At 36.5% G+C, this 24,869-nt stretch overlaps 1 protein-coding gene across 15 annotated transcripts in view; it reads left to right on the top strand.

Annotated features, from left to right (window-relative positions):
• STRBP (spermatid perinuclear RNA binding protein) overlaps positions 1-24,869 on the top strand; it is a 124,321-nt gene that overhangs the window by 56,168 nt on the left and 43,284 nt on the right. For all 15 annotated transcript variants that reach the window (XR_002803882.2, XR_002803880.2, XM_023628834.2 and 12 more), the window contains 4 exons: positions 9,284-9,452; positions 13,292-13,512; positions 18,307-18,472; positions 22,871-23,015. Coding sequence is in view for 13 of the 15 variants with exons in the window: in XM_023628834.2 (XP_023484602.1) it covers positions 9,450-9,452; positions 13,292-13,512; positions 18,307-18,472; positions 22,871-23,015 (535 nt within the window). In the remaining 2 variants the exon portion in view is untranslated. The remainder of the gene's footprint in view (positions 1-9,283; positions 9,453-13,291; positions 13,513-18,306; positions 18,473-22,870; positions 23,016-24,869) is intronic.

The following is a 24,869-nucleotide window of genomic DNA, read 5'->3' as shown; positions in this document are numbered from 1 at the left end:
GAAAGAATATATGGGAAAAGATACAGCAAGGTGGGTATTTTGCATGAAATAGAAAGCAGGATGATCAGTTGAAAGTGGGCTATGAGAAGGAGATATCAATGTTTGAAGAGACAAGAGAAGATGTGAAATAATCATTAGGAAAGAGGGAAAATGAATTGATGATTATTTTTTTTTCAGTGGAGCTCCTTGGACATGGAAAGATGTTTAGCATTCCAGGGTATCAAATATAGGATTAACCACCTAGTCATTGTGACAACAAGAAAGCTCTGCCTCACATTTTCAAATCCCCCAGAGTTGCAGTACCACCGCTGTTTGAGAACTATTGGTTGTTTGGCTTTTTGAGGTTAGATAATCAATTTAGAAAAAAGATCAATTAGCACAATTGTTTGATTTTTCTCTCCCAGCCACATTCGGCTGTCCAGGGTTACTGGTGTGGTGTGGCTAAGAGGGTTGGATTTAACCAGGGTTGGGGGTTTGCCAGGAGAGGATAACAAAAGGAACTGCAGGTGTGAGTGAGTGATAAATGATAGATTGTGTAATTTCAGTTGGGTAAGAACAGAAGTGAGGGTGTGAGAAGAGTGAGGGACTGTGAAAAGTGGTAGATTAGTAGATTATGGGCCCTGGTGGGGAGTGGGTGTCTAAGGAAAAAAGAAAGGAATACGTGAATGAAGAGTCCAGAATTTTAGAAGAGTCATCTAAGTGGTTATTGAAATTGCTACAAATTATGCCAGAAGTGGAGGTGAATGTGTGTCAGTGAGCTACATAATAAAGTCCTGAGGGATTGGGAGAGGGTTTGGGGGATTAATCCGAGATGTGAAATAAATAATGGAATTTGTGCTTATGGAGGAGGAAGAGTCAGAAATTCCCTGTAAGTCACTGTGATGATGACTGCTATGGAAATATACAGGAAGAGATGGAATCTTCTTGGATTCTGCAGTTATGGCATTCTCTAAGGAATGATAAATCTGGGGTTGAATTCAGATTTTTATTGAGCCTCTCCTGAGTGCAGGGCATTGTTCTTGGTGCTGTGTGGAGAGATAAAGGTAAGTCATTTCATCAAGGAGCTTATTATAAAAATAACTAAAACTGAGTAGTAGAAATGTCATAAAGGAAGTTGAAAAAGTGCTGGATGGCTCAAAGAAGGAAGAAGTTATATTAAACTCAGGTATTAGGTAAAGCTTCATGGAGGAGTAGATTTGAGATGGACATTTGGTAAATAGAACGACAAATCATGGTGGAGTTGAGTCTGCAGTCCAGGTAAGGGCAAGGTTTAACTTAAAGCTTAGCAGTAGCACATTGCAAGGTGTTCTGGGGAAGAGTCATTCCTGTTTTGGCTAGTACTACAGTGGTGAGAGAAATGACAGTGAAAGAATTACGTTAGTGTTGTCCTATGAAGACTTTGGTGCCACACAAAATATCTGAGTGGAATGCCAGTTGCTTAGGTAATGACTAGTCACTGGAGATTTTGAAGGGGGAGTCTGATGTTCTCAAGGTACAGTTTTCTCTAAAGATGGGCCAAAGTAGGGATAGAATAGCATAGGAGAGAATAAATTCCTGTAAATGGTAAAACATGGCAAAACTATACACGGTAGTATACAAGACTTCCAAATATAGTGTCTTTGAATTATCCTAGCTAGTAAAACGAGGGCAAGAACTCAGGATTTCCATTCTCTGTTTTTACTGCAAAGAGCTTGCCTCATTTATAAGTTTTCTTTACTTGGCTTGAGAACAGCACACTCTTAGGTTTTCTTCTTACCTCTCAGGCCACTCCATCTCTGAGTATAGTTGTACCTCTTCTTTCCTTCTGCTTTTCCCATTCACTGGTATACCTACTCCCTTGGTGATCTTGGGGCTTTACATACTACCTATATGCGTAAAAGTACCAAACTTACATCCTAATCCAGACCTCTCTTCCAAACTATAGGTTCATATCCAGTTGCCTACTTGGGTATTTAATAAATAACTCAAATTCAACATGTCCAAAACTGAATTCCTGATCTTAATCCCAAAACCTGCTCTACTCATACCTTCCCTAACTCCATTGCTCTTGCCAAAAACCTTGAAGTCAGTCCTAATGCCTCCAGTTTGCTCACACTGCACATCCATTTTACTCAGAAATCCTGTCATCTTTACCTTCAGAATATATCCATAATTTGATCACTCAATTTCCTAAGTGGTCTCCTTTCTACCCTTGCCCTTTCTACTGTCTGTTTCAACATAGCAATCATTGTTTCCTTTTAAAAATATGAGTCAGATATCATCACTTCTCTGCTCAAAACCCTCTAAGGACTCCCAATCTCACTCAGAGTAAAAACCACAGTCCTTCAAGTGAATAGAAGGACAGCCTATATTAGGAGTTGACAAACTATAGCCTATGGACCATACTTAGCCTACCACTTGTTTTTGTATGATGTGTGGGCTAAGAATGGTTTTTTACATTTTTAAATGATTCAAAAATTAAAAAAATTGATATTTTGTGACATGAACATTATAAGAAATTGAAATTTCAGTACCCATAAATAAAGTTTTATTGGAACACAGCCACACCCATTTGTTCACATATTGTCTATGGCTACTTTTGCTCTACAAAGGTAGAATTGAGTAGAGACCTTATAGCTCGAAAAGCCTTAAGTATTTATCATCTGGTCCTTTAAAAACAGAGTTTTCCAACCTCTTCCCTATATGATGTGACCCTCACTCTCAGCCCTTGCTGCCCTTCTTTTTCCTACTCACTCTACTCCTGCCATCCAGCCATTGGCCTCCTTGTTGTCCTCCACCTAACCAGGCACGCTCTTCCTTACCCTGCCAGGAATGCTCATTCCATAGATATCTGCATGGCTAACTCCCTCACCCTATCAAGTCTTTGCTCAAGGTGTCACTTTCTCAATGAGGACTGACCGTCTGTTTAAAATTACACTCCCCCTCTATATGGTACCACTGTGCACTTGCGCTGTCACCTGCTTTCTCTCTTTTCTACAACACTTCACACCTTTTAACATATTGTTTAATTTACATATTTTTACTTTTACTGTTTTTTTGATTGTGCCCCCAACCCCCGGACTTAAACCATAAAGGCAGGGATTTTTGTCTTTTTTGTTCACTAATGTATCCTAAGTACCCAGAACAGTGGCTGGCCTATTGTACGTGCTCCATAAAGATTTGTAGAGATGCATTGAATTATTGGTTCTTTGACCAAGTGAGTCATCTAACTGGCTGATACAATTCTGTCACCTAACTGTTCTGTCAGGGATTGGGAAGGGCTAGTGTCCATTTATTTCAGTGAGATACGTTTTCCTGTTACTACTTCCTTTGATTAGTTGCTTGATAACATCTTTTCCATTTTGCTCACTAATTGTAAGTATTCAGAAAACATACTGATTCAACTTAGCAGGCTTGTACACTGGAGTTAGGGAAGGTTTGGGTAGAGCAGGTTTTGGGATTAAGATCAGGAATTCAGTTTTGGACATGTTGAATTTGAGTTATTTATTAAATACCCAAGTAGGCAACTGGATATGAACCTATAGTTTGGAAGAGAGGTCTGGATTAGGATGTTAAGTTTGGTACTTTTAAGCATATAGGTAGTATGTTTAGGATTGCAGCCATTGTACCACCCTTGTTCAAACTTTGAGAAAAGACCTTCTGGCCTGAGCCCAGGGTTGCAAGCCTTCATATGATATGGTGAGATTGAGCTTTTCCATCATTATAGGTGTTTTTGGGTAGGATGAATAGCTGGAGTTCTGGAGTAGATATATGTAGTTTATAGGTTTTTTAGTTTAGCCTTCTCCTATGTGCCATTTTTATATAAAAAATAAAAGGAAATTTCCAGAGGAATGCTGGAATTCAGTATTCTTTTCATATTAGTTTTGTACACAAACTTAATGCCGTCATGTAAAAAGAAAATTTAATTTATTTGAAGGGATTTGGGGGAGTACTGAATTTATGTGTATTTGCTCTTAGTGTATTCTGAGTTGATTCCTCTTTGTATCCCCTATACTATCGAGCATAGTACCAGATACAGAATAAGCAATGAATTAGTAAGTATGTATTTACTTATAAGTCTCACGTAATTTATCTTAAAATGATCCTCTTGGTATATCAGTGAGGTGTCTTTTTCTAATTTTATCTTAACCATCTTTAATATAGTGGACATGTGATTGTTCTTTTATAATGGGGAAGTAAAGCCTGGACATTTTATTTTTACATAGCTTCTTTTCGAGAGGTTTTATATATTAGGATTAACAAAATTTAAACTTTTCTATTCAGTTAATATTTTGAAGGTAAATAATTTCCTGAGTTCTATGTCACATTGTTTGCAAGACATTACTTGGAATTTTTCAAGAAAATAAGTATGTTTAAATAATTTTTTACCTTAATTTTTAATATTTTCTCCTATTTGTATTTCAGAAAAATTCCTGAATATTTGACTAAGTTTTATAGTTTGAATATGATAGGATAATTGTTCTTCAGTTTTGAGATTTGCTCCTAGGGAAAGGGTATAATATTCATACATACAAAAACCTAGCTTTGCAGGCTGGGCAGCCTGACATTTAAAGCCTTTCACCTTTAAAGTTGAGTTAAAAAAGAGATACAACACCACCAGAAGTACAATCCATGAAAGAAAAAGTTGATAAGTTGGAATTCACTAAAATTGAAGACGTATGCTCTACAGAAGACACTGTTAAGAGGATGAAAAGAAAAACCACAGATGGGGAGAGTATCTTTGTAAAACATGTATCTGATAAAGGACTGAGATCCAAAATATGCAAAGAATGCTTAAAACTACACAACATGAAAACAGACAATCCAATTAGAAAATGGGTAGAAGAACTGAATAGATGCGTCACCAGTGAAGATGTACAGATGGCAAATAGGTATATGAAAAGATGCTCAACATCATATGTCATCAGGGAATTTCAAATTCAAACGATGGTGAGATACCACTACACACCTCTTAGAATGGCTGAAGTCCAAAACTTGGACAACAACAAATGTTGATGAGGCTATGGAGCAATAGGAACTCTCGTTCGTTGCTGGTGGGAATGCAAAATGTTACAGCCACATTAGATAAAAGACAGTCTGGAAGTTTCTTACAAAGCAAAACATAATCTTATCATATGATCTCATGATCATGCTCCTTGGTAGTTAGATGGATTGAAAACTTATGTTCACACAAAAACCTGCACACAAATTTTATAGCAGCTTTATTTATAATTGCCGAAACATGGAAGCAACCAAGGTGTCCTTCAGTAGGTGAATGGATAAACAAACTGTGGTACATCCAGACAGTGGAATATTATTCAGTGATAAAAAGAAACTAGATGGAGGAATCTTAAATGCATATTGCTAAGTGAAAAAAGCCAGTCTGAAAAGATTACATACTGTATGATTTCAACTATATGACATTTGGAAGAGGAAGGGTCAAATAGGTGGAGTATGGGATTTTTAGGGCAGTGAAACTGTTCCGTCTGATTCTGTAATGGTGGATGCATGTCATTATGCATTTGCCAAAACTCATAGCATGTAAAAAACAAAGAATGAATCCTAATGTAAACTGTAGGCTTGAGTTACTGTTTTATTAACATTGGTTCATCAGTTGTAACAAACCTACCACACTAATGCAAGATGTTAATAATAAGGGAACCTGTGTGTGTGGTGGTAGGGAGAAGGGGCATATGAGTTTCTCTCTACTTTCCGCTCAGTTTTTCTGTAAACCTAAAACTGCTCTAAAAAAAATATTGTCTGTTATTTTGAAAAAACAGTGGTAGATTAAAAAAGTGATACATGTGTACACACATACCTGTACATATGCATTCCCTCTGCTGCATAAAACTAGTCTTAATAAGTAGAGCACAGTTAGTATTTTTCTAAGCTCGGTTTTTCAGAGAAATGCACACGTATGTATAAACAAAATGTTTTATTTCAGATTTGTGGTTATTTTTTTTTCCCCTGAAGCCATTTATTGAGTGTATACTGTTTGGCAGATACTTATAGGTATTTTTTTAGCCTGTCTCATTTAGTTGGAAATAGATACTATTCACCCCATTGCACAGGGGACAAAGCTCTGGCTCAGAGAAGTGAAGTGGCAGAGCTGGTACTTGAATCTAGGCCTGTCTGACTCCAAAGCCTGTGTGCTATGCAGCCTTCATGATTCACGTAGAATTTTTAAAGATTTTATTTCTCCTTTTTTCTCCCCAAAGCCCCCCGGTACATAGTTGTGTATTTTTTTAGTTGTGGGTCCTTCTGGTTGTAGCATGTGGGATGCCGCCTCAGCATGGCTTGATGAGCTGTGCCATGTCTGCGCTCAGGATGTGAACTGGTGAAACCCTGGGCTGCCCAAGTGGAGCACGCGAACTTAACCACTTGGTCACGGTGCTGGCCCCTAGACGTATTTTTTGAAAGAGCAAAACTTTATCCCCTAACGTAAGTATAAGTGCCTTTTAAATCTTGGCTCTACTGTGTACTTCCGCTTTGTGATTTTAATTAGGTTATATTACCTCTTTATGCTCTAGTTTCCTTATGTGGTAAATGGAGACAGTGAGATTGTTTTGAGGATTAAATGAATTAATGTATGGAAAGTGCCTAGAACAACACCTAGTACAGAATATGAGTTCTATAAATGTTAAATGTTAATTAGGAGTGGAATATTTTCTCATTTTATAGATAAGGGAAACAGAGACCCAAAGAAATTAAGTGCTTTTCTTAGTCACCTAGCTTTTTAAGGTCACATAACTATTAAATGGCAAAGTGGAGTTTTTTTATTTCAAGGCTCGAATTTTATCCACTAAGTTAACCATTTTTTTAAAAAAAGAAACTCTTTAAGAATGTGTTGCAGTTTCTCCCTGTCAGCTTACAGTGTGCCAAATATAATTTATCTTTTTTTCTCAATCAGATTGCTATAGTAGGGAAAAAGCTTTGGGCTGTGATTTAGGTTATGGACCATGCTTTGTCTCTGATTAGTTGTGTGATCTTAGCGTCTTTGGTTGTAGTTCATTTGTAAACTGAAGGGTGAATGGAGTTGGGCAAGATAATTTCTAAGTTCCTTTTATGGCACCAACAGAATATGATTCTGAGATATGCTGTTTTTATCATGAATTATTGCATTATGCTATAATACCTTGAAGTTCCCAGAACTTCTTGTTGTATGGGTCGTTACTCTCTATGCCAAATGACTAGAGTGCTGTACTTTTTTTTTTTTTTTTTTTTGGTGAGGAAGATTGGCCCTGAGCTAACATCTGTTGCCAATCTTCTTTTTGCTTGAGGAAGATTGTTGCTGAGCTAACATCCGTGCCAGTCTTCCTCTATTTTGTACGTGGGACACTGCCACAGCATGGCTTAATGAGCGGTGTGTAGGTCTGCACGTGGGATCCGAACCTGTGAACCCTGGGCCACCAGAAAGAGTGCGCAAACTCAACCACTATGCCACCTGGCTCGCCCCAAGAGTGCTGTCCTTTTATATTGGTGATCTACAATTTCCCCACTATATCAGCTTTTACTTAGCATTCTTTCTGCTTTTCTGCTTTCAATCTACTTTTTTAATATGGTTAATTTATTGGCTTTATCTTTTTACAGAGAAGCTTGTTGACTTTGTTTTCAGTTGTCAGCTGAACACATAGCAGTCTTTTTTTGGCTGCTGGATTCACAGCTAAGAACTAAATGGTTCAATCCCCTAGAATGGAGTAAGGTTGGGAATGGGACATACCAAAGACTCTAGAGGTATGATTTTAGTGACAAGAGGATCTTTGAGATGTCTCTTACCATGGGATCATGTTTTAGTTTGTTTCGTAACTTTATTGTATAAAAGGACCCTATGAATTGCAGCATGTGTGTTCCCTCCTTACCTTGATGTGACGTATAATAATCAAAGTAATTTCCATTTATTAGTTCAGTTACATAATCTTTTTTAAAATCGAGCTTCACTAGCTTATTTCAGGTGGATTTTGTAAACCAGAGTCAGGGAAGTTGGTTACAGGATATGAATAGTTTTGTGTGTAGGTCACAGCTGAGTATCATTTGCCTATAGTCATGGGTCTGTGTTTTCATTTGCAGTATTGGGGCGAGTTAAATGTCACACCTGTAACCTTACTGGTCCCAAAAAGTCAAAAAAGATTTTAAGAGAGCAACTGGTAGTATTAGGAAACTGTTATAGACAGTAGTCTTATAAGGAGATTTCCTTATTTAGAGGAAAGATATTGAGATGAAGAGGAAGCTGTTTCTTTGTGAGTTTATATACTCTGTGATGTGTACGTTATTCCTGATCCACATAGTTAAAGCACGTGTTCTATTTTGATGGGCACTCTCTAGTTTGTTTGTTTTTTTCAAGATTTTTCCTTTTTCTCCCAACGCCCCCCAGTACATAGTTGTGTATTTCTAGTTATGGGTCCTTCTAGTTGTGGCATGTGGGATGCCGCCTCAGAATGGCCTGATGAGTGGTGCCATGTCTGTGCCCAGGATTCGAACTGGTGAAACCCTGGGCTGCCGAAGCAGAGCGCGTGAACTTAACCACTCAGCCATGGGGCCGGCCCCCTCTAGTTTTTTTTTTTTAAACAACTGGGCTTATAATATGTAAGAATTATATCAGTGCTCAGAAAAGTTTGCTTTTACCCTATCTGAAATAAAATCTCATAAAGGTGGAACAGATATGCAGTGGGATTCTGGTGAGTCATCCATGGGTAATGAAGTCAGGATCTCATGAATATTCAGGAGTCTAGCATAACAGTACATATAGGTTGAGGGGGAAGCAGAGTCTCTTGGGAGTTAGGGGAACAGAGCCAAAAAAGCATTCTGAATTTTAGGCCTAAAAATGATTAAAGAAGAAACATTGTGCCAACCTGTTGTCTATCTGATGGCAATATCAAATGCAAAAGCCTCATGGTTACAATCGGTGGTGCTATATTTGCAGGTGCTACTTTTCAAAAAGGTCTGACTAATGCCAATTTCTAATTGAAAATCTCATGGTTAATTGCAATATTGTTGCCACAATGTTGGTATTACTTTTTCAGGTGGTACTCTTTGCTGGCTCTGTGTCTGTTAATGTATTTATCTCACTGAGTGCAAGTCAGTCAGCTGCCACATGTTGGCTACCAGGAGGGTTATTTCTGGCCATATTACAGGGGCTCTTGGGCCCAGGCCTTCAAAGGTTATGTTAGTTTTTTGTTTTAAATGAGGTAATTTTCCTTTATAGAGATGGTTACTTTCAATACCGTGTTTATGGGCTCCACACTCAGATATGAAACTAATTGTAAATAAGTATTTTTGAAAAGTGGTTTTTCTTTTTATCTTGCAGGTGTATTCCAGAGAACAAGTCTTCATACATCTTTGCTGTATTGACTCTGAGCTGTCGGGGGACTCAGGCTTATGAGGAGGTACTGTTACACAAAACAGTGTCTAGTGAAGACGACAAGAAAGAGGGGAAAGGATCGGAAAAAGAAACTAAAACACCATAGAAAACCATGGTAGGTTATTATTTACGTTTCCTTAATTTAGTTAAAAAGATTCCAGTAGTTTAAAATTGGAAGTGTTAACAATGAGGGCAAGTGAAAAACAAGTGTGTTAATTTTTGGCTGTAGTGCATCAGGTAAAGATGACGCTCTGCTATTGAAGCAAAGCAAGTGAGTTCAGATTTATTACGAGTCCTTTAAACCACAAGATGGAGCCCCATGAGCCTGCAGGCCATAAATTATTAAATACAAAGGAGGGATTGCTTATAAATTATATTTTCTAATAAACCTGGCATTAGCAAACTGATACAAATGGCTAAGGTGACCCTGAACTTGAAATTGTGTAATTTTTCTCTACTACCTGAAGTTCAGTTTTTTCCTATGGAAATTAAAAATCCTGAACCAGTCTTTTAATTAGTGATGTGAATGGTGTAGGAGTTTATAAAATGTGTGAGTAACTCAAAAAGCCACTTTTTTCCACATGCTTTTAAAGTAATAGGGTTAAGTGTTGAATGTATTAGGGTCACTGAACTGAATATCAAGGAAACCTTGCTTTTTGTAGAAAGTTATTACTTAAATTGAATTTAAAATGTTAGATGAGGTCAAAACCTCTGTTGCCTAGTTTTTTAATTGGTAAAATGTACTGAATTTTTTTTTCCCCTGTTGGTTCTGGAGGATGTTGCATGAATTTTTTCTCTAAGTGTAAGTGAGAAAAAGCTTAAAAAAGATGTTATAAGTGGGAGAAAAAGCAAAAAAATATTAATCTTAAGTATGTTTGAAATATGTTGTTTAGCAAGTCTGATGGTGTTTCTTTAAGAGTGGTTTGATTTTTAAAAAGTTCATTCAAGGGATTATAACTTAGTTGACTTGCTTTTTAGAGAAGAAATTCTACTGATATTTTATTTCTGGATGGTGGGGAAAAAATGTTAATTTGGGATTTTCTTTGTCATTTAGTTTTATGGTGAGATGTAAAAAACAACGCTGTAACTTGTGTGTCCTCTGATATGAATCATTTGCCTCTTCAGCTCATTTATGTATTATAGTTTTGATATTCTTACAACTTAAAGAAATGGTTCATACATATTATTTGTCATAGCTTATGAAAATTTCTTTCCTATTTATTCATTTTAAATTTAGCTTAAATTTTCTAGTGTAGAAATTTTGTGTTTTATATAGTTTAATTGGTCGGTAGGTGTTTTCTAATTTCTTCTATTGCCTTGCTCCTTAGATCTCAGATTTTTTTTTTGACTTTGCTTATTGATTTATTTTGATCGAGGTCACATTAAAATTTTAGGTGTATATCATATTTCGATTTCTGTGGTAAACTGTACTGTGTTCAACACCAAAAGTCTAGTTGCCATCTGTCACCATACACATGTGCCCCTCTTCCCCTTTTGCCCTCCCTTGGATCTCAAATTTGAATGAGGACTTTCTGTTTCTGCGTGGTTCTTCCAATTTAATTTTTTAATACAGTAATATGTCACTTAACAGGGATAATTTCTGAGAAATGTGTTATTAGGCTATTTCGTCGTTGTGCAAACATCACAGAGTGTGCTTAAACAAACCTAGATGGTATGGCCTACTACGTACCTAGGCCATCTGGTACTAATCATATAGGACCACTGTTGTGTGTGCAGTCCAGTCGTTGACTGAAATGTCCTTTGTTATGGGGCACATGACTATATACTTAAAAAAATTCATTTGGAGCTTATTTAGGTAAATAAGAGACCTCTTCAGTTTCTTTTTTTGTAATACCATTTATTTAATTCTTCCTGTCACCATTGTTTCATGACGCTTGTCCTATCAACATCCAGTAGATTCTTGAATTTAACATTCTTGAATTTAACGTTGGCAGTCTGTGTTACTTGTAAGAGAAATGCCAAAGGTTTGTGTTATGTAGCAATATGCAGTTTTCCTGTGTGCAGGATTGAGTAATTTAGCTAACTAAGTACAGTCATGTGTTTCTTACCAATGTGGGTACGTTCTGAGAAATGCATCATTAGGCTATTTTGTCGTTGTTGTGTGAACAATAAAGAGTGTATTTACACAAACCTAGATGATATAGCCTACTACACACCTAGGCTTACGGGACCGCCATTATGTGGTCCCTCGTTGACTGAAATGTCTTTATACAGTACGTGACACTTAGTCACTCACCATAAAACTAAATGACAAAGAAAATCCCAATTTAACGTTTTTCCCTACCATCCAGAACTAAAATATTAGTAGAATTTCTTCTCTAAAGAGCAAGGCAACTAATTTATAATCCCTAGAACAACCTCTCATCTTCAATTCATTATATGGCTCCTTTGTTTTCTTGATACTTACTTTGGGATGTATGAGTAAATTGCATGAAGTGATTAAAAAGTTTGTTTCTTTGTGGCAAAAGACTCCAGTTGGAAAACTGGTCATGGACTTTGTGAACAAGAAAGAAATCTAGACAGAATGGTTTTTATCTTGTAAAAAGAAAGCTTTGTGATTGATCTAGAAAAAAGAGAGCTTTGTAAAAGCTTTTATTACATAATATTTGAGAATTTCAAAGGATTGCTTACCTTTTTAGTTATAGCTCGCTTCATTTTATAGGGGACAGTGATACTGTAGTATTAATTTACTAATATTCAAATTAATATGATTTTTAAACGTTGATATTCAAGCAAAAACAAAGCCAAAGAGACAGACTGATGAAAGAATTGTGAATATTTTATTTTGTGATAAAGACGTTAAAACAAAGTACTTACCATCTACTAGCACGTGATTTCTTGTAAGTAAAGACACTATAGTCACTCTTTAAATGGAATACTTTTGGCTTTCTGGAAACTCACCAAGTTATCCTTGTTCATTTTGCTGTATACTGGTACAAGTGTCTTCATGATATTTGTAAATTTGGAAATATTCAAAGGTTTTTGGATGTGTGACTCATGAGTGTGAAGGATCTCCTGTATTAAATTTTCATGAAATTCATTCTATTTCTAGGCTGGAATCTGCTCTACTGATTTCTGGGCCAGCATGTCATTTTAATTATTGCTTTTTAAATTTTTGATATTTTGTTTTAGCATAATGGCGCCACCCACCCATCTTTGTAGACTATTTCTTGACATTCTCATTGACTCCACCCTCCAGCTCCCCCCTCACCAAATGAGCTTTAAAATTATTTTTGTTGAGTATTAAGTAAATCTATCCTGAGGGGATTTGATTGAGAATGTAATACATTTGTAAATTAGTTTGAGAAGTTAATTCTTTTGCAGTATGTATTTTCCCCATTCTGGAATTTGCAATGTCTCCTACTAATCTATTTTAAAAATTAAAGCCTCACCCCAAAGTTTTGATGCCAAATGGTAGCAATATTCTAATGTGATCCATAGTTTATAGTGTTCTCACATAACTTTGTATTTTATTACTGTATAATGATATCTCAGTTTTTCAAGGTGCGAAAGTCTCTAGCAGTTTGGAAAGGAGTGACTAGGTATCATGAGTCACCATCATGCATTTCTAGGTACTCTCTTGAAGTTAGAAGTATTTGTGTGTTGCAGATGATGGGTGATACGGGTGACCTTTTTTGAAGTGGTGTTCAAAACACGTCGATTCAGCTAAAAGGTAGCATATATGTAATACCGAGTGTGACCTGGGTGAACCTTACCAAAACATGAATGAATAATCTGTAATTTTCTGGAGTGGAGTTCAGTAGAATGGGGTTTTACTTCCTATTCCTGAGCAATTTTTATTGTCTCAACTTTATAACTATTACGCAATGGTTTGATAATTAATGCTGTGATGATGTAAATACATTTGTATGTCATCCTTTTCAGGTAGCATTTCTTTTATTAAAGTAATTATTTTCTTTCTCCTTCTGACAGAGATCTATTAGATCTTTTGCCAATGATGATCGCCATGTTATGGTGAAGCACTCAACAATCTATCCATCTCCGGAGGAACTTGAAGCCGTTCAGAATATGGTGTCTACTGTTGAATGTGCTCTTAAACATGTCTCAGATTGGCTGGATGAGACAAATAAAGGCACAAAAACAGAGAGCGAGACAGAAGTGAAGAAGGATGAGGCTGTAGACACCTATTCCAAGTGAGTGTGGCCTGACTTCTGTGGCGTTTCACTGTGGTACTCAGAAAAACCCAGGGTCCCATCCCACTGGATTTGTTTGGCATATGATGTTTTTTGGGTTTTTTCATTTGTAGGACTGTAAGGAAGTAAATGTTTTTGGAATTTTTCTGAGTTAAATTTGAAAGAACAGCAAAAAGGAATAATGATTCAACTAGAAAAAGGAGATGGACCTATTCAAGATACATTTTGAAAGTGCACCAAGTCCTTTAAAATATTCTCTTTTGGAGGTTATGATATATTGTCTTTTTTATGTGTTGGTTCAACCTCCTAAATTTGGAAATAATAGTAGAGTTTTTGTTCTCTGGCGAAATCATAAAATGTTGTTTTTGTCAGATATTTTAAAATCCTAGTATAGAAGAAAGAGTGAAGGAAAATGTATTCTAAAGGTATTTTTGACTATATCTACCTTGTTGATTCCCAGGATCCAGCACAGTGTCTTACATATAATAAATGCTCATTGGATATTTGTGGAATGAATGAAGGCCGAATGGGAGCCAGACCCTTCAACAATTATAGCAGAGTATTCTCAGTGCTGTAACAGTAGTAAGAGATTAGTGAGATCAAGCTGAATGATAACTGGAGTCAGATCATCGAACTTTTTATGCCATACTAAGCTTAGAGTTACTTTTTGAGCAATGTCACTCTGATTGGAATAAGTATATGATTTAGTTTGAAAGATGAAGCTCATTTGACTGTACTATATTAATAGAATTAAGGGCATTACGTTGGCTACAACTTGTAAATTGGGGATAGAGGTTACAGAATTTTTTCTCCAGCTTTCAATTCTAAATCAATGTGATAAATAAAGAACAGTGGGAAAGTATTGCTAAAATGATTTTCTTCACTGAAAGATAGCATAACCTTTTCATCTTAAGATGAAAGATAATCAGTTTCACTTTTCAGTTGAGGAACATAATTCCTTGACTTTGCCAACTGTTTACAGGTAATATATACATTGTATTTAGTCATAGATTTGTCAGCTTGAAGGTTCTTGGCAGTAATTGAGTTTTTCTTGCGCAAGATAGATTTAAAAAGATACTTTCAGAGGGCTGGCCCCGTGACTGAGTGGTTGGAGTTCTGCATACTCTGCTTTGGCAGCCCGGGTTTGTGGGTTCAGATCCCAGGTGTGAACCTACTCTCCTTGTCAGCCATGCTGTGGAGGCATCCCACATACAAAAAATAGAGGAAGATTGGCACAGATGTTAGCTCAGGGCTAATCTTCCTCAAGCGAAAAGAGGAGGATTGGCATTGGATATTGGCTCAGGGCAAATCTTCCTCGCCAAAAACAACAACAAAAAATTTGGGGGTTCATGTTAATTCGTAATATTATCCAATAATCTAGCTCTATATATCCCACCCCTTGTGCAAGTTAAGTAGTCATGTGCTCCATAATTTTTTATTTTATTTGTGTTTATGCCCTTTTTTGTGGTAAAATATATTTAATACGAAATTTGCATTTTAACCATTTTTAAGTGCAGTTCAGGCCTTTTTAATACATCTTCTGTTGTTTCTTTTCAAGGCTGGCAGACCTTTGGAAAGCACTCTTGTAGACTTTTGCTTAACTGGGTCAGATCACTGTGTTTTAAAGATTTTTAAAAGATAATGTGCTCCACGCTTTGATTTGGATTTTTAAATACAGCTCCATGGTGTGGATGCTCTTGATTGTCTCTGTAAAAGTCTTCATCCATTTTGTGGAACAGTCCCAGGTTAAGCCCTTGCCTGTGATTCTTCCCATGTAGTGAAACGCAAGGAGTGCAGGATGATTGTGTCCTTATTTTATAAACCAGAGGTAGGCACATCTTACAAAAACAGAGCTTTGTTCTGGCAATAGATACATATTGCACTCCTGATGTATATGCTTATTACTACAAAGGGCGCAAAGATGGATGAGGGCCAACTTATATTTATTAAGCACCGTCTATTGCCAGGCATTGTTAGGCAGATTTTACCTGTGTACTTATTTACCTTTTTCACCAACTGGCTCAAAAGTCAAATAAATTGCACAAGGTTCCACTATTTGTATTATTAGGAATATTAGGACTCCGTCTTAATTTTAAGTAATTCCCTATATTTGGGTCACTTGCTTTACACTACCTCCTATATTCAAATTCATTATTCAGTTTAGGACTGAATTAGGACTTCGTTTCTCTACTTAGTCATGCTGTCTTCTACATGGTAAGACTAAGTGTATCTTAATTATGATATAGAATTTAATAAGTGAGCTAATAATGGCTAGATAATAGTAGCTACCATTGAGTGGCAGTTACTATACCAGATTATTTTTCACATTACCTTACAGCAAACCTGCTAGTCTCTCCTCCTGTCCTCCTAGCTTCCTCCACCCCCATTTTACTTATGAAATTTCCATTACTTCAGATTTGCCTATGAAAATAGAGTGACTCAGAATCATTAACAAACTTTAATTTGCTTAAGGTCACTGAATGAGTGTGTGTGAGGGAGCCAGGATTCGTATTCAAGTCTGTTGGGCTCCAGATCCAGTTTTCTTAACATATTTTCTTCATTTTTCCATGACTAAAATGTGAAAGTACAGAGCAAGGAGAGATTATATACTGGTTTTGGGGATCAGAAAAAACTTGATGAAGGAGGTAGCACTTGCAGTGGGCTCAGAGGATGGGTAGGGTTTTGGCAGGCAGTGAAAATGGAAGAAAAAATAAATCTCGGCAAAGATCTAGGTGTGAGAACATATAGGGACTGCTTAAGGAATAATAGCTATCATTTATTGAGCTGTTAATATCCCAGGCTCTGGGCTGAGTTCATTACTTACATTAAATTAAATGATATTCTCAGTACCATTCTGTGAGAAAGGTATTCCTTTTTTACAAATGAGAAAGTAGGTTCAGGAGTCAGGTAATTTGTAGTTTGTCCAGTGTCACACAGCAAGTGGCAGAGCAAGAGTTCGAACCAGGAAGTCATGCTGTCTCCTAAATTGCCTTCCAGTGTGCTAAGTGTCTAAGTGTTTAGTGGGACACGAGGAAAATAAAAGGTGGAGTGCCATCTATGTGGTGCTTTTGGAAGATTATTCTGGTTGCAGTATACGGTATACAGTAGCTTGGAGATGACAGAGGTTAGTCAGTAATGCCAGTGAAGAGGAGGTTCTTGAATGAAAAGGAAATGAGAGGTAATAAGAGTCTGAAAAGAAACTAGTTTGAAGGCAGTGGTTTGAGAGTGATTATGGGGAAGGAATTTAGAAACTATTAGATTTGGGAGAATGAGAACATGAGAAGAGGACAGGGATACAGAAGAAGAAAGAATCAAAGATGAACTGACTCTGTTCTTAATACTAAATAATTCCCTACACTTGGACCACTTGCTTTAAAATGCTTTTTATTTCTTTCTGTACTTGTACCACCCTTATAGGTTTTCATTGACTTAATGTTTATGGAATCTCTAAGGTGTGCTGGGCACTGAACCAGTGACTGGGTTATTTATAACCTTCTGTCTTGTTTCCACTGCGACCATTTGTTTCTTTTTCTTCTCTTTTCTCTAGTTGTTCATTCTCCACTCCTCTGACTTTTGCCCAACTCTGCTGATTCTTTGCCGCCAGTTAGTGACCTCTGTCTAACCAAATCAAGACTCTGCTGAAGTCAGGCTTTCAGGTTGCCTTGCTTGGCTTATCTGATTTTGACCTCTCCCTCTTCTGAACTTGGGAAGCAACCATAATAATGTAAACAACCTGAGTGTTGTGGTCAAACTAACTTGAATTTGAATCCAGGCTTTGCCATTTACTCTCTGTGACCGTAAACAATTAATTAGCTTTTCTGGGATTCACATTCCTTGTCTCTCAAATGTAGGCTTGTTGTGAGGTTTAAATGAGAATTTGTGGCTTGCAGTTTGTTCTCAGATGTTACTTTCTCTTCCCCTTTTAAGCAGGCTACTTACTGCTTTTGTACTTAACTACAGTGTGAGCCTCAGGAGCAGAAGGGATTAGATTTCCTTTAGTATGTTTTTCACACTCAAACACTTGCTTACTTGTTGAATGACTGCCAAGCTTAGTTACATTTTCACTTGTGATTAAGGGAGATGAAGGAATAAGAAACTTACCTATTAAAACCAAGGATAGACGTTAACACTGTTCTTATGCACCATTCATGATTTGATGTTCTTTGAGTGTTTGTTCTTTTAGCTACTACTGGATTTGGAATGCATGTACTGGCAGGGTATCTTGGTCATTTCCTTCTTTCCTCAGCTCTTTACTTTTATCACATTATTCTTCTTTCTCTATAAACTTTTGTGGATTCCTAGTGTGATACAGTCAGAAGGGATGAGCTAAGGCTCATCTAGCTGATAGCCATTTTACAGTTATGGATACTGAGCCAGCAGGTACCACTAGGCGTGGAGTCCAGGTCTTTTAGATTTCTGCGCTGATGCTCTTTCTCAGTATACTGTGGTGTACATGTTTCTCTCAAATTCTTTAATTACTAATAAAAAATGTAACAGGAGGAAGTTTTTAAAAATTTGAAAAAAATGTTTTAAGAGGATATAGTATTTTTGGATTTTCCTAAGCAGTATAGATGTAATAAAGAATTAAAAGATCTATAGTCTGAAATATGCTCCCTCTTGACTCCTTGGGGAAGATAGATACTTTATGAACCTTAAATCTGAGACTTTATTTTGGATATCTGGATTTGTGTACTTGCTTATCAATTCATATGGATATCCAGGAAGCCAAGTGATGATCAAGTTATAGTTTGGGAAACAGGTTGTAAAAGTAATCACTCAGACTTTTATTTTTAGGGATCAAGGTGGTCGGACATTGTGTGGTGTAATGAGGATTGGCCTGGTTGCAAAAGGCTTGCTGATTAAAGATGATATGGACTTGGAGCTGGTTTTAATGTGCAAAGACAAACCCACAGAGACCCTGTTAAATACAGTCAAAGATAATCTTCCTATTCAGATTCAGGTGAGTACAGTTTAATTGCACCTCCAGAAGAATTTGTGAAAATAGGTAGCGGCCTTGATGAATTCAATAGCAAGAAATTGGTAATAGTAAAGGGTAGGTATAAACAAAAGGGATACTGCTAGTTTGGGTCAGTGACCCATCCATTACGTGTAAAGCAAACTTCTGGTGATCAGTACTCAGGATATTTTTACCAAATTAAGATGGCTATTAAGGCACAGTCTTAAATTTTTCAGGTGTATCTTGCTGAGAGTCTTCATGTTTTCCCGACTGGGTCTTTCAGCATTATAGAACTCATGGAAGGGTTGGTATAATGCAGAAAAGAATTGAAAGATCAAAAAGAGCCTAGGGGCTGGTCCTGTGGCCAAGTGGTTAAGTTCATGTGCTCCGCTTCAGTGGTCCAGGGTTTTGCCAAGTTCGGATCCTGAGTGCAGACCTAGCACTGCTCATTAAGCCATGCTGAGGTGACATCCCACATAGTAGAACCAGAAGGACCTACAACTAGAATGTACAGCTATGTACTGAGGAGCTTTGGGGAGAAGAAGAAAAGAAGAAAGAAAAAAGATTAGCAACAGATGTCAGCTTAGGTGCCAATTTTACCAAAAAAAAAAAGCATAGACAACTGGAGACTTTCATAGATAATAACTTTTAAAATTGAAGACTCAGTTAATAGTTAATTTAATAGTCACCAATTTATTCTGTTGGTGGAAAGTCACTAGTAATTCCTTATTTCCTAACCTTTTTCATGTTGGGATGTATTTAGAAAATTTTAATGTTGGCATGCTTCCTGGAGGATGCTGCTGAAGGCTCCTCAGTCAGGGTTTAAGGCTGAAGGTTGGTCTAGGGTTGTGGTCACCCTAGGACCTGCTCTGCCAGCCCACTCCAAGGACCAGTTGCATTACTAATGGGGAAACTGTGATCATTGTTCAGTTTCAGATGTAATATCTGTGGTAAAATCAGTTTATAGCTTTTTTTATGATTTCAAATTAGTTAGTCCTTATATCCATATCACGTAAATAGAGATCAGCCCACAAGGTCCAAACTTTGAGTTGTTGAGTGCTCTCTTTTCTTTTGTTGATTTATTTGTGTTTCTTCTAAAAAGGCTTCCCCCCCAAGTAATATGAATTCTAAATTTGTTTTTATTAGCTTTGTTACTGGATCATTTTCTTTCATATTCACCAGCTGATCTTCAAAACCACCTTCCTGACTTTTTTATGTACCATTCTTGACATTCAAATTTGTGTTACTTGTTGACATTCCCCTATATTAATTTTTGGAGCACTATTTTATTTTATCATTCTACCTTAAATCTTAAGATATGGGTTTCTAAGTGACTAAAAAAACATATTTGGCTTTTCCATTTTCTCTTCTGATGAAAAAATGTCTCAGGGCCAGCCCCATGGCCGAGTGGTTAAGTTCGTGCGCTCCGCGTCGCTGGCCCAGGGTTTCACTGGTTCAAATCCTCAGCATGGACATGGCACCGCTCATTAGGCCATGTTGAGGCAGCGTCCCACATACCACAACTAGAAGGACCCACAACTAAAATGTACAACTATGTACTGAGGGGATCTGGGGAGAAAAAGCAGGAAAAAAAATTAAATCTGTTTAAAAAAAAATGTCTCTGGTCCTTCCTAGGGTTAAACTTATTTCTTTTAAAAAAAATTATTTTAGGGGCTTGCCCCATGGCTAAGTGGTTAAGTTCATGCGCTCAGCTTCGGTGGCCCTGGGTTTCACTGGTTCACATCCTGTGCACGGACATGGCACCGCTCATCAAGCCATGCTGAGGTGGTGTCCCACATAACACAACCAGAAGAACCTACAACTAGAGTATACAGCTATGCACTGAGGGGCTTTGAGGAGGAGAAGGGGGGAAAAAAAAAACCCAAACAGATATTAGCTCAGGTGCCAATCTTTAGAAAAAAATTATTTTAAATCCTTTTGTGATTTAGGGAGGGAGAGTGTTAAGCAACATGGAGTACAGTAAATTTTTAAGAAACAGAAAGCTCAGTAGCAGGTTTCTGGCTAACTATACTTTTTGTTATTAGGATGTTAATAAAATTCCTCGTTTCCATTCCTCTCGTTTCCATTACTTTTTATATTGTTTTAAATTTAATCTGTATTTCTGCTTTTATTATAGTGAACATTTTTACTTTTAAATTTGTAGTAAAATAATATCAAAGGATTGGACATACTAGAGGCTTTTTCAACTGTCTTACCCCACTTTCTGTTCCTTCTAGTGAGTCTTCTTTCTTATGAGAGTGGTCATATTCCTCAGGTCTTTGAAGGTTGGAAAAAGGGTTGAGAACCAGTGCTATGATAAATCGAAGTTCTTATTCTGAGAATCTATCACATTTCTCCAGTATGAAGATATAGGAGATTGGGCCAAGCTTTAGTCTGTATTAATAGAGCTTTCTCTGTGCAGATGACAACTGTGTGAACTCTCCTTTTTTTTTTCTCTCCTGAGTGAGGATCTTTATTTCTGGGCACCACAGTTTTAAAATGTTCTTGTTGAGCTAGCAAGTGTTCAAGGGCGGGACCCAGGGGAGAGTTCAGGCTGTTTAAACCATTTCAAATTTGAATAGACTGTGGCTTAATTTTAGGCTAGAGGACACTAAAAAAGACCAATATCTTCAGGTCTTTGAAAGGCTTCTTGGAGAAGGTAAAAGAGGCCTGAACTCTTAAGACCAGTGGTGGACATTATGAGCAGCATACTTCACTTTAGCGTAGCCAATGGTGTAATCCAGCAGTGAAAACAGCTGCTTTGTGTGATAGTTAGACCCATTACTATAGGTATTTGGGTAAAGGTACCCATCTGTACATGCATCTCAAATTAAATTGTGTATATGTACACACATATATGTGCCCGTATATATGTTTATACACACAAGCACACACGTTATTATTATTACTAATGATAGTTCAGAAAATCATTTTAAGTGTGATTTCTACCTTTACTCCCTGCCTTCCCCTTGTTTACTTGGTGTTTGTGTGGAAAACCAAACTCTGATGTGATATGATCTTATTTTCTTATGAATTAAAAAGGTTTTTCCCAAGCACTTACCATAGTAAAACTTTCAGTTACCTTAGTACCTTAATTAATTGAGGTTGTACCATACCTGCTTTCTATATTCTTTTCTAGGGCAATTTTAGGACTTCCTTGAGCAAGGGAGGAGAAGGATGACCCAAACCAGAAATCGCTTATAATTAGTCTAGCCCCAGACTCATGCCATATTTATTACTTTGGATGTGTCTCATGGTGATCTGCATGCATATTTGACAAATTTAGTTTGACTCATTCTCTGGACATCTTTAATGCTCTTATAGTGGCAAAATGGATGTGAGCAGTTTTCTGCTTTTTCTCTATATTCTGATTCTGTTTTTTCCAGTCGCTGTGTGGCCTTTCCCTTCTTTGGATTCTTCTATTCAAAATTAGGATAATGAATTTTCTATTTTCTATCTTTTTTGGAATGTCAGTGGTAAAATGCAATTTTTCTGTAAACCGCTTTGAGTTCTTTTAATGCACATTGTTGGGTAGAGACCTAGTAGTGTTTCCATTCAGCCGTTTTTTTCTGGTAATCGATAGTAGATTTCATCACCAGGAAAAGCCCTGTGTAACTTATTAAACTAGATATTTAATGTATAATAATATATTAAATATAACTTAATATGTGATTCTAATTGGTGATTGTTTTGTGGAAGGCCCTTAAATTATGTGTTTATACTTTTATGTTAAAAGAATCAATGTCTGTTTTCCTGTGATGTCAGGTGATTGTCCCATAATTATAGGTCTCTCTGGAATGATCTCTGAGACCAGTAGTTAGAGAAGGAAATTGTTATACTAATTTTTTCGTTGGTGAGTGACTGTGCAGAGATCCTTTTTCATTCATTCTTACTTGATTCTCTTTAAAAATCTACATAATCTTACATAGAAATCTACATAATCTTATACTTGTAAATCCTCAGCAAGTAGGAGTCCCTGTTTAGGCTGTTTTATCAAAAAAGGTATTGGTCTAGAGAGCATTCCCAGCGATTTATTATTCCATAATAGTTCTCTGTAATAATTTCAAGAACAGTAATTAACCCTTTATCACATAATGATGCTGTTGATATTTTACTTTCAAATATTAGGAAGAATGGTTTTAAATACTGCTTAATAATTGTGTAGATGGTTGACATTGTGGTTGCCTTTTGAGAGATGGAGAAAAAGGATTTGTTGGTAAGTTAGGAGGAGAGAGAAATGTTATCCCTAAACTAAAGAACGAGTTAAAGGCTTTATTTACTCTTTTGGCACAGTAATACTAATAGTTAATAACATTTGAAAACTAAGGGACAATCATTTTGTTTTGTTTTGAAATTTTAATCTAATTAATTGGGTGTGTTTGAAATCTTGGTGACTTTCAGAAACTCACAGAAGAGAAATATCAAGTGGAACAATGTGTAGATGAGGCATCTATTATAATTCGGAATACAAAAGAGCCCACGCTAACTTTGAAGGTGATACTTACTTCCCCTCTAATTAGGGACGAATTGGAGAAGAAGGATGGAGGTACATGTGTATATATATGTTTTTTTGTTCTGTTCATATAAGATTTCTCTTGAATGCTGTGTTAAGTATGCTTTATGGATTTAAGAAATAACTCTGTTTTATGCTACTCATAGTATTTTAAACAGCTTTGTTTCTACATAATCACTCTATTTTGCAAAAATACATACATTCAAAATGTAAAATATGTTAATTCAAAAACTTGTGTTTATCCTGTTGGTCTTAACTCTGCTTTAATTTTTATACTATTTTGGTGTTCTGTTTTGTTTTGTCTAGTATTGCATTGTTACTGGTATCAACCAACCTCTTCTGTGTAGTTTGGCTATTAGATATAGTTTTAGGATTACGTGTGGTCCAAAACAGTATTGTTTTCAAATTTACTCACTGTTTCAGATTACTCATTTGCACATTGCTCTTGACTTCTAATAATGATATAACCTTGTAAGATTTATGCTTTACCTAATTGCCCATGTGTAAATGTATACTGTAAGAGTTATAAATTGGGACATTGATTCTTTTTTTAAATAAATAATCTTTAGTAAATTTTTTTCTAGGAGGTTTGTGATCCTGTTAACATTTTGAATATGATATATGTGGGAATCATGCTTTAAACTAACTTTCTTCTGAAGTTAAAAAGAATTTCTGTATGGCAATGTCATCCTTATAAAAGTAGAGTGAGAAATCTGTTCAGTTTTGAGAAGTAATGATGGAGCTGGGCTTCTTTTCCTGTTGTTTTTATCCTGTCAAGTTAACTTATTTCTGCCTCTCAGTTCTGTCCCTAGAAGCTTGTCATGTGATATTTCTCTTGTGTCAGACCTTTGACCAACTGGCACGTCTCTGTCATGACAATTTAGAGGCACTGCAGCCTGTCTGGGCCAGTGGGGACTCGGGGACTCGCTGATGCTGTTTTTTTTCATCACTAGATGTTCAACAAGTCCCATTGCTTACTCCCTTACCTGAAATACCAGTGCAGTGAGAAATATTGGTCAGTTTCTTAATTGGTTTCAAGTTGATATAAAGGTAGAAAAAGACACATTTACCAGTGACATTAGAACTTTGAGTTTTGGCAGACATGACTCATAGGATCTCTTTAAGTAAAAGTGATAGACTCCTTTTAAAAAGTTTTTTGGGGTAACTAAAATCAGCTACGCTATACCAACAGATATAAAGTAGACACATTTGTGAGTCATATTTTAAAATTAAAGTGCATTCAATCTATAATTGAGTTTATGCCTATACTTTTCTTTTTTCTGTATATAGTATCTCTAACACCTCTGAAGAACCGATCTTAAATGGCTTAATTTTTTTAACAGCTTTACAGTTCACCATTAACTGTAGAACTATAAAATGATTTCTGAAGTATCAAGATAATTTTAATTCTGGTAAGCTGTGTTCTACTTGACCCTCTAGTGTAAAATCAACCATTTCTAAGTATAGTTATAACTATAGGTATTATTAAAAAATTATTTGAATAGAGAGAGATGAGAAAAAGACTGAAGTTGCCAAAGATTAGATTAATTATATGTTTGCTTGTAGCTATAGGCATCCCTTCCATTACTTCTTTGAAAGTATTAAGAGAATCTCAGGCTTCTTTTTTTCCTGCGGTTTTGTGTACTTATATGGGATTTTGTCATAGTTTTCAGTGATACTCTTAAGTGTAGTCTGTTTCCTTTGTAACTTTAATTTCTGTTCAGAGAAGCTGAAAATAGATTCTTAGTGTATTGCACCCTTACTAGAAGACTAGTTATTATAGAACGGAATTTGTAGTAAAGTAGGAGAGTCATAGTCTCTGTTCAAGGTGTTTGGGTTACTCAAGGATCCCAAAACCTCTCTAGGAGCTGAATCTCATCAGCTGAT

Source organism: Equus caballus, chromosome 25, assembly GCF_041296265.1.
Source record: "Equus caballus isolate H_3958 breed thoroughbred chromosome 25, TB-T2T, whole genome shotgun sequence".
NCBI classification, from domain to species: Eukaryota; Metazoa; Chordata; class Mammalia; order Perissodactyla; family Equidae; genus Equus; species Equus caballus.
Note: the sequence above shows the minus strand (reverse complement) of the source record. Positions and strands in the feature narration are given on the sequence as shown.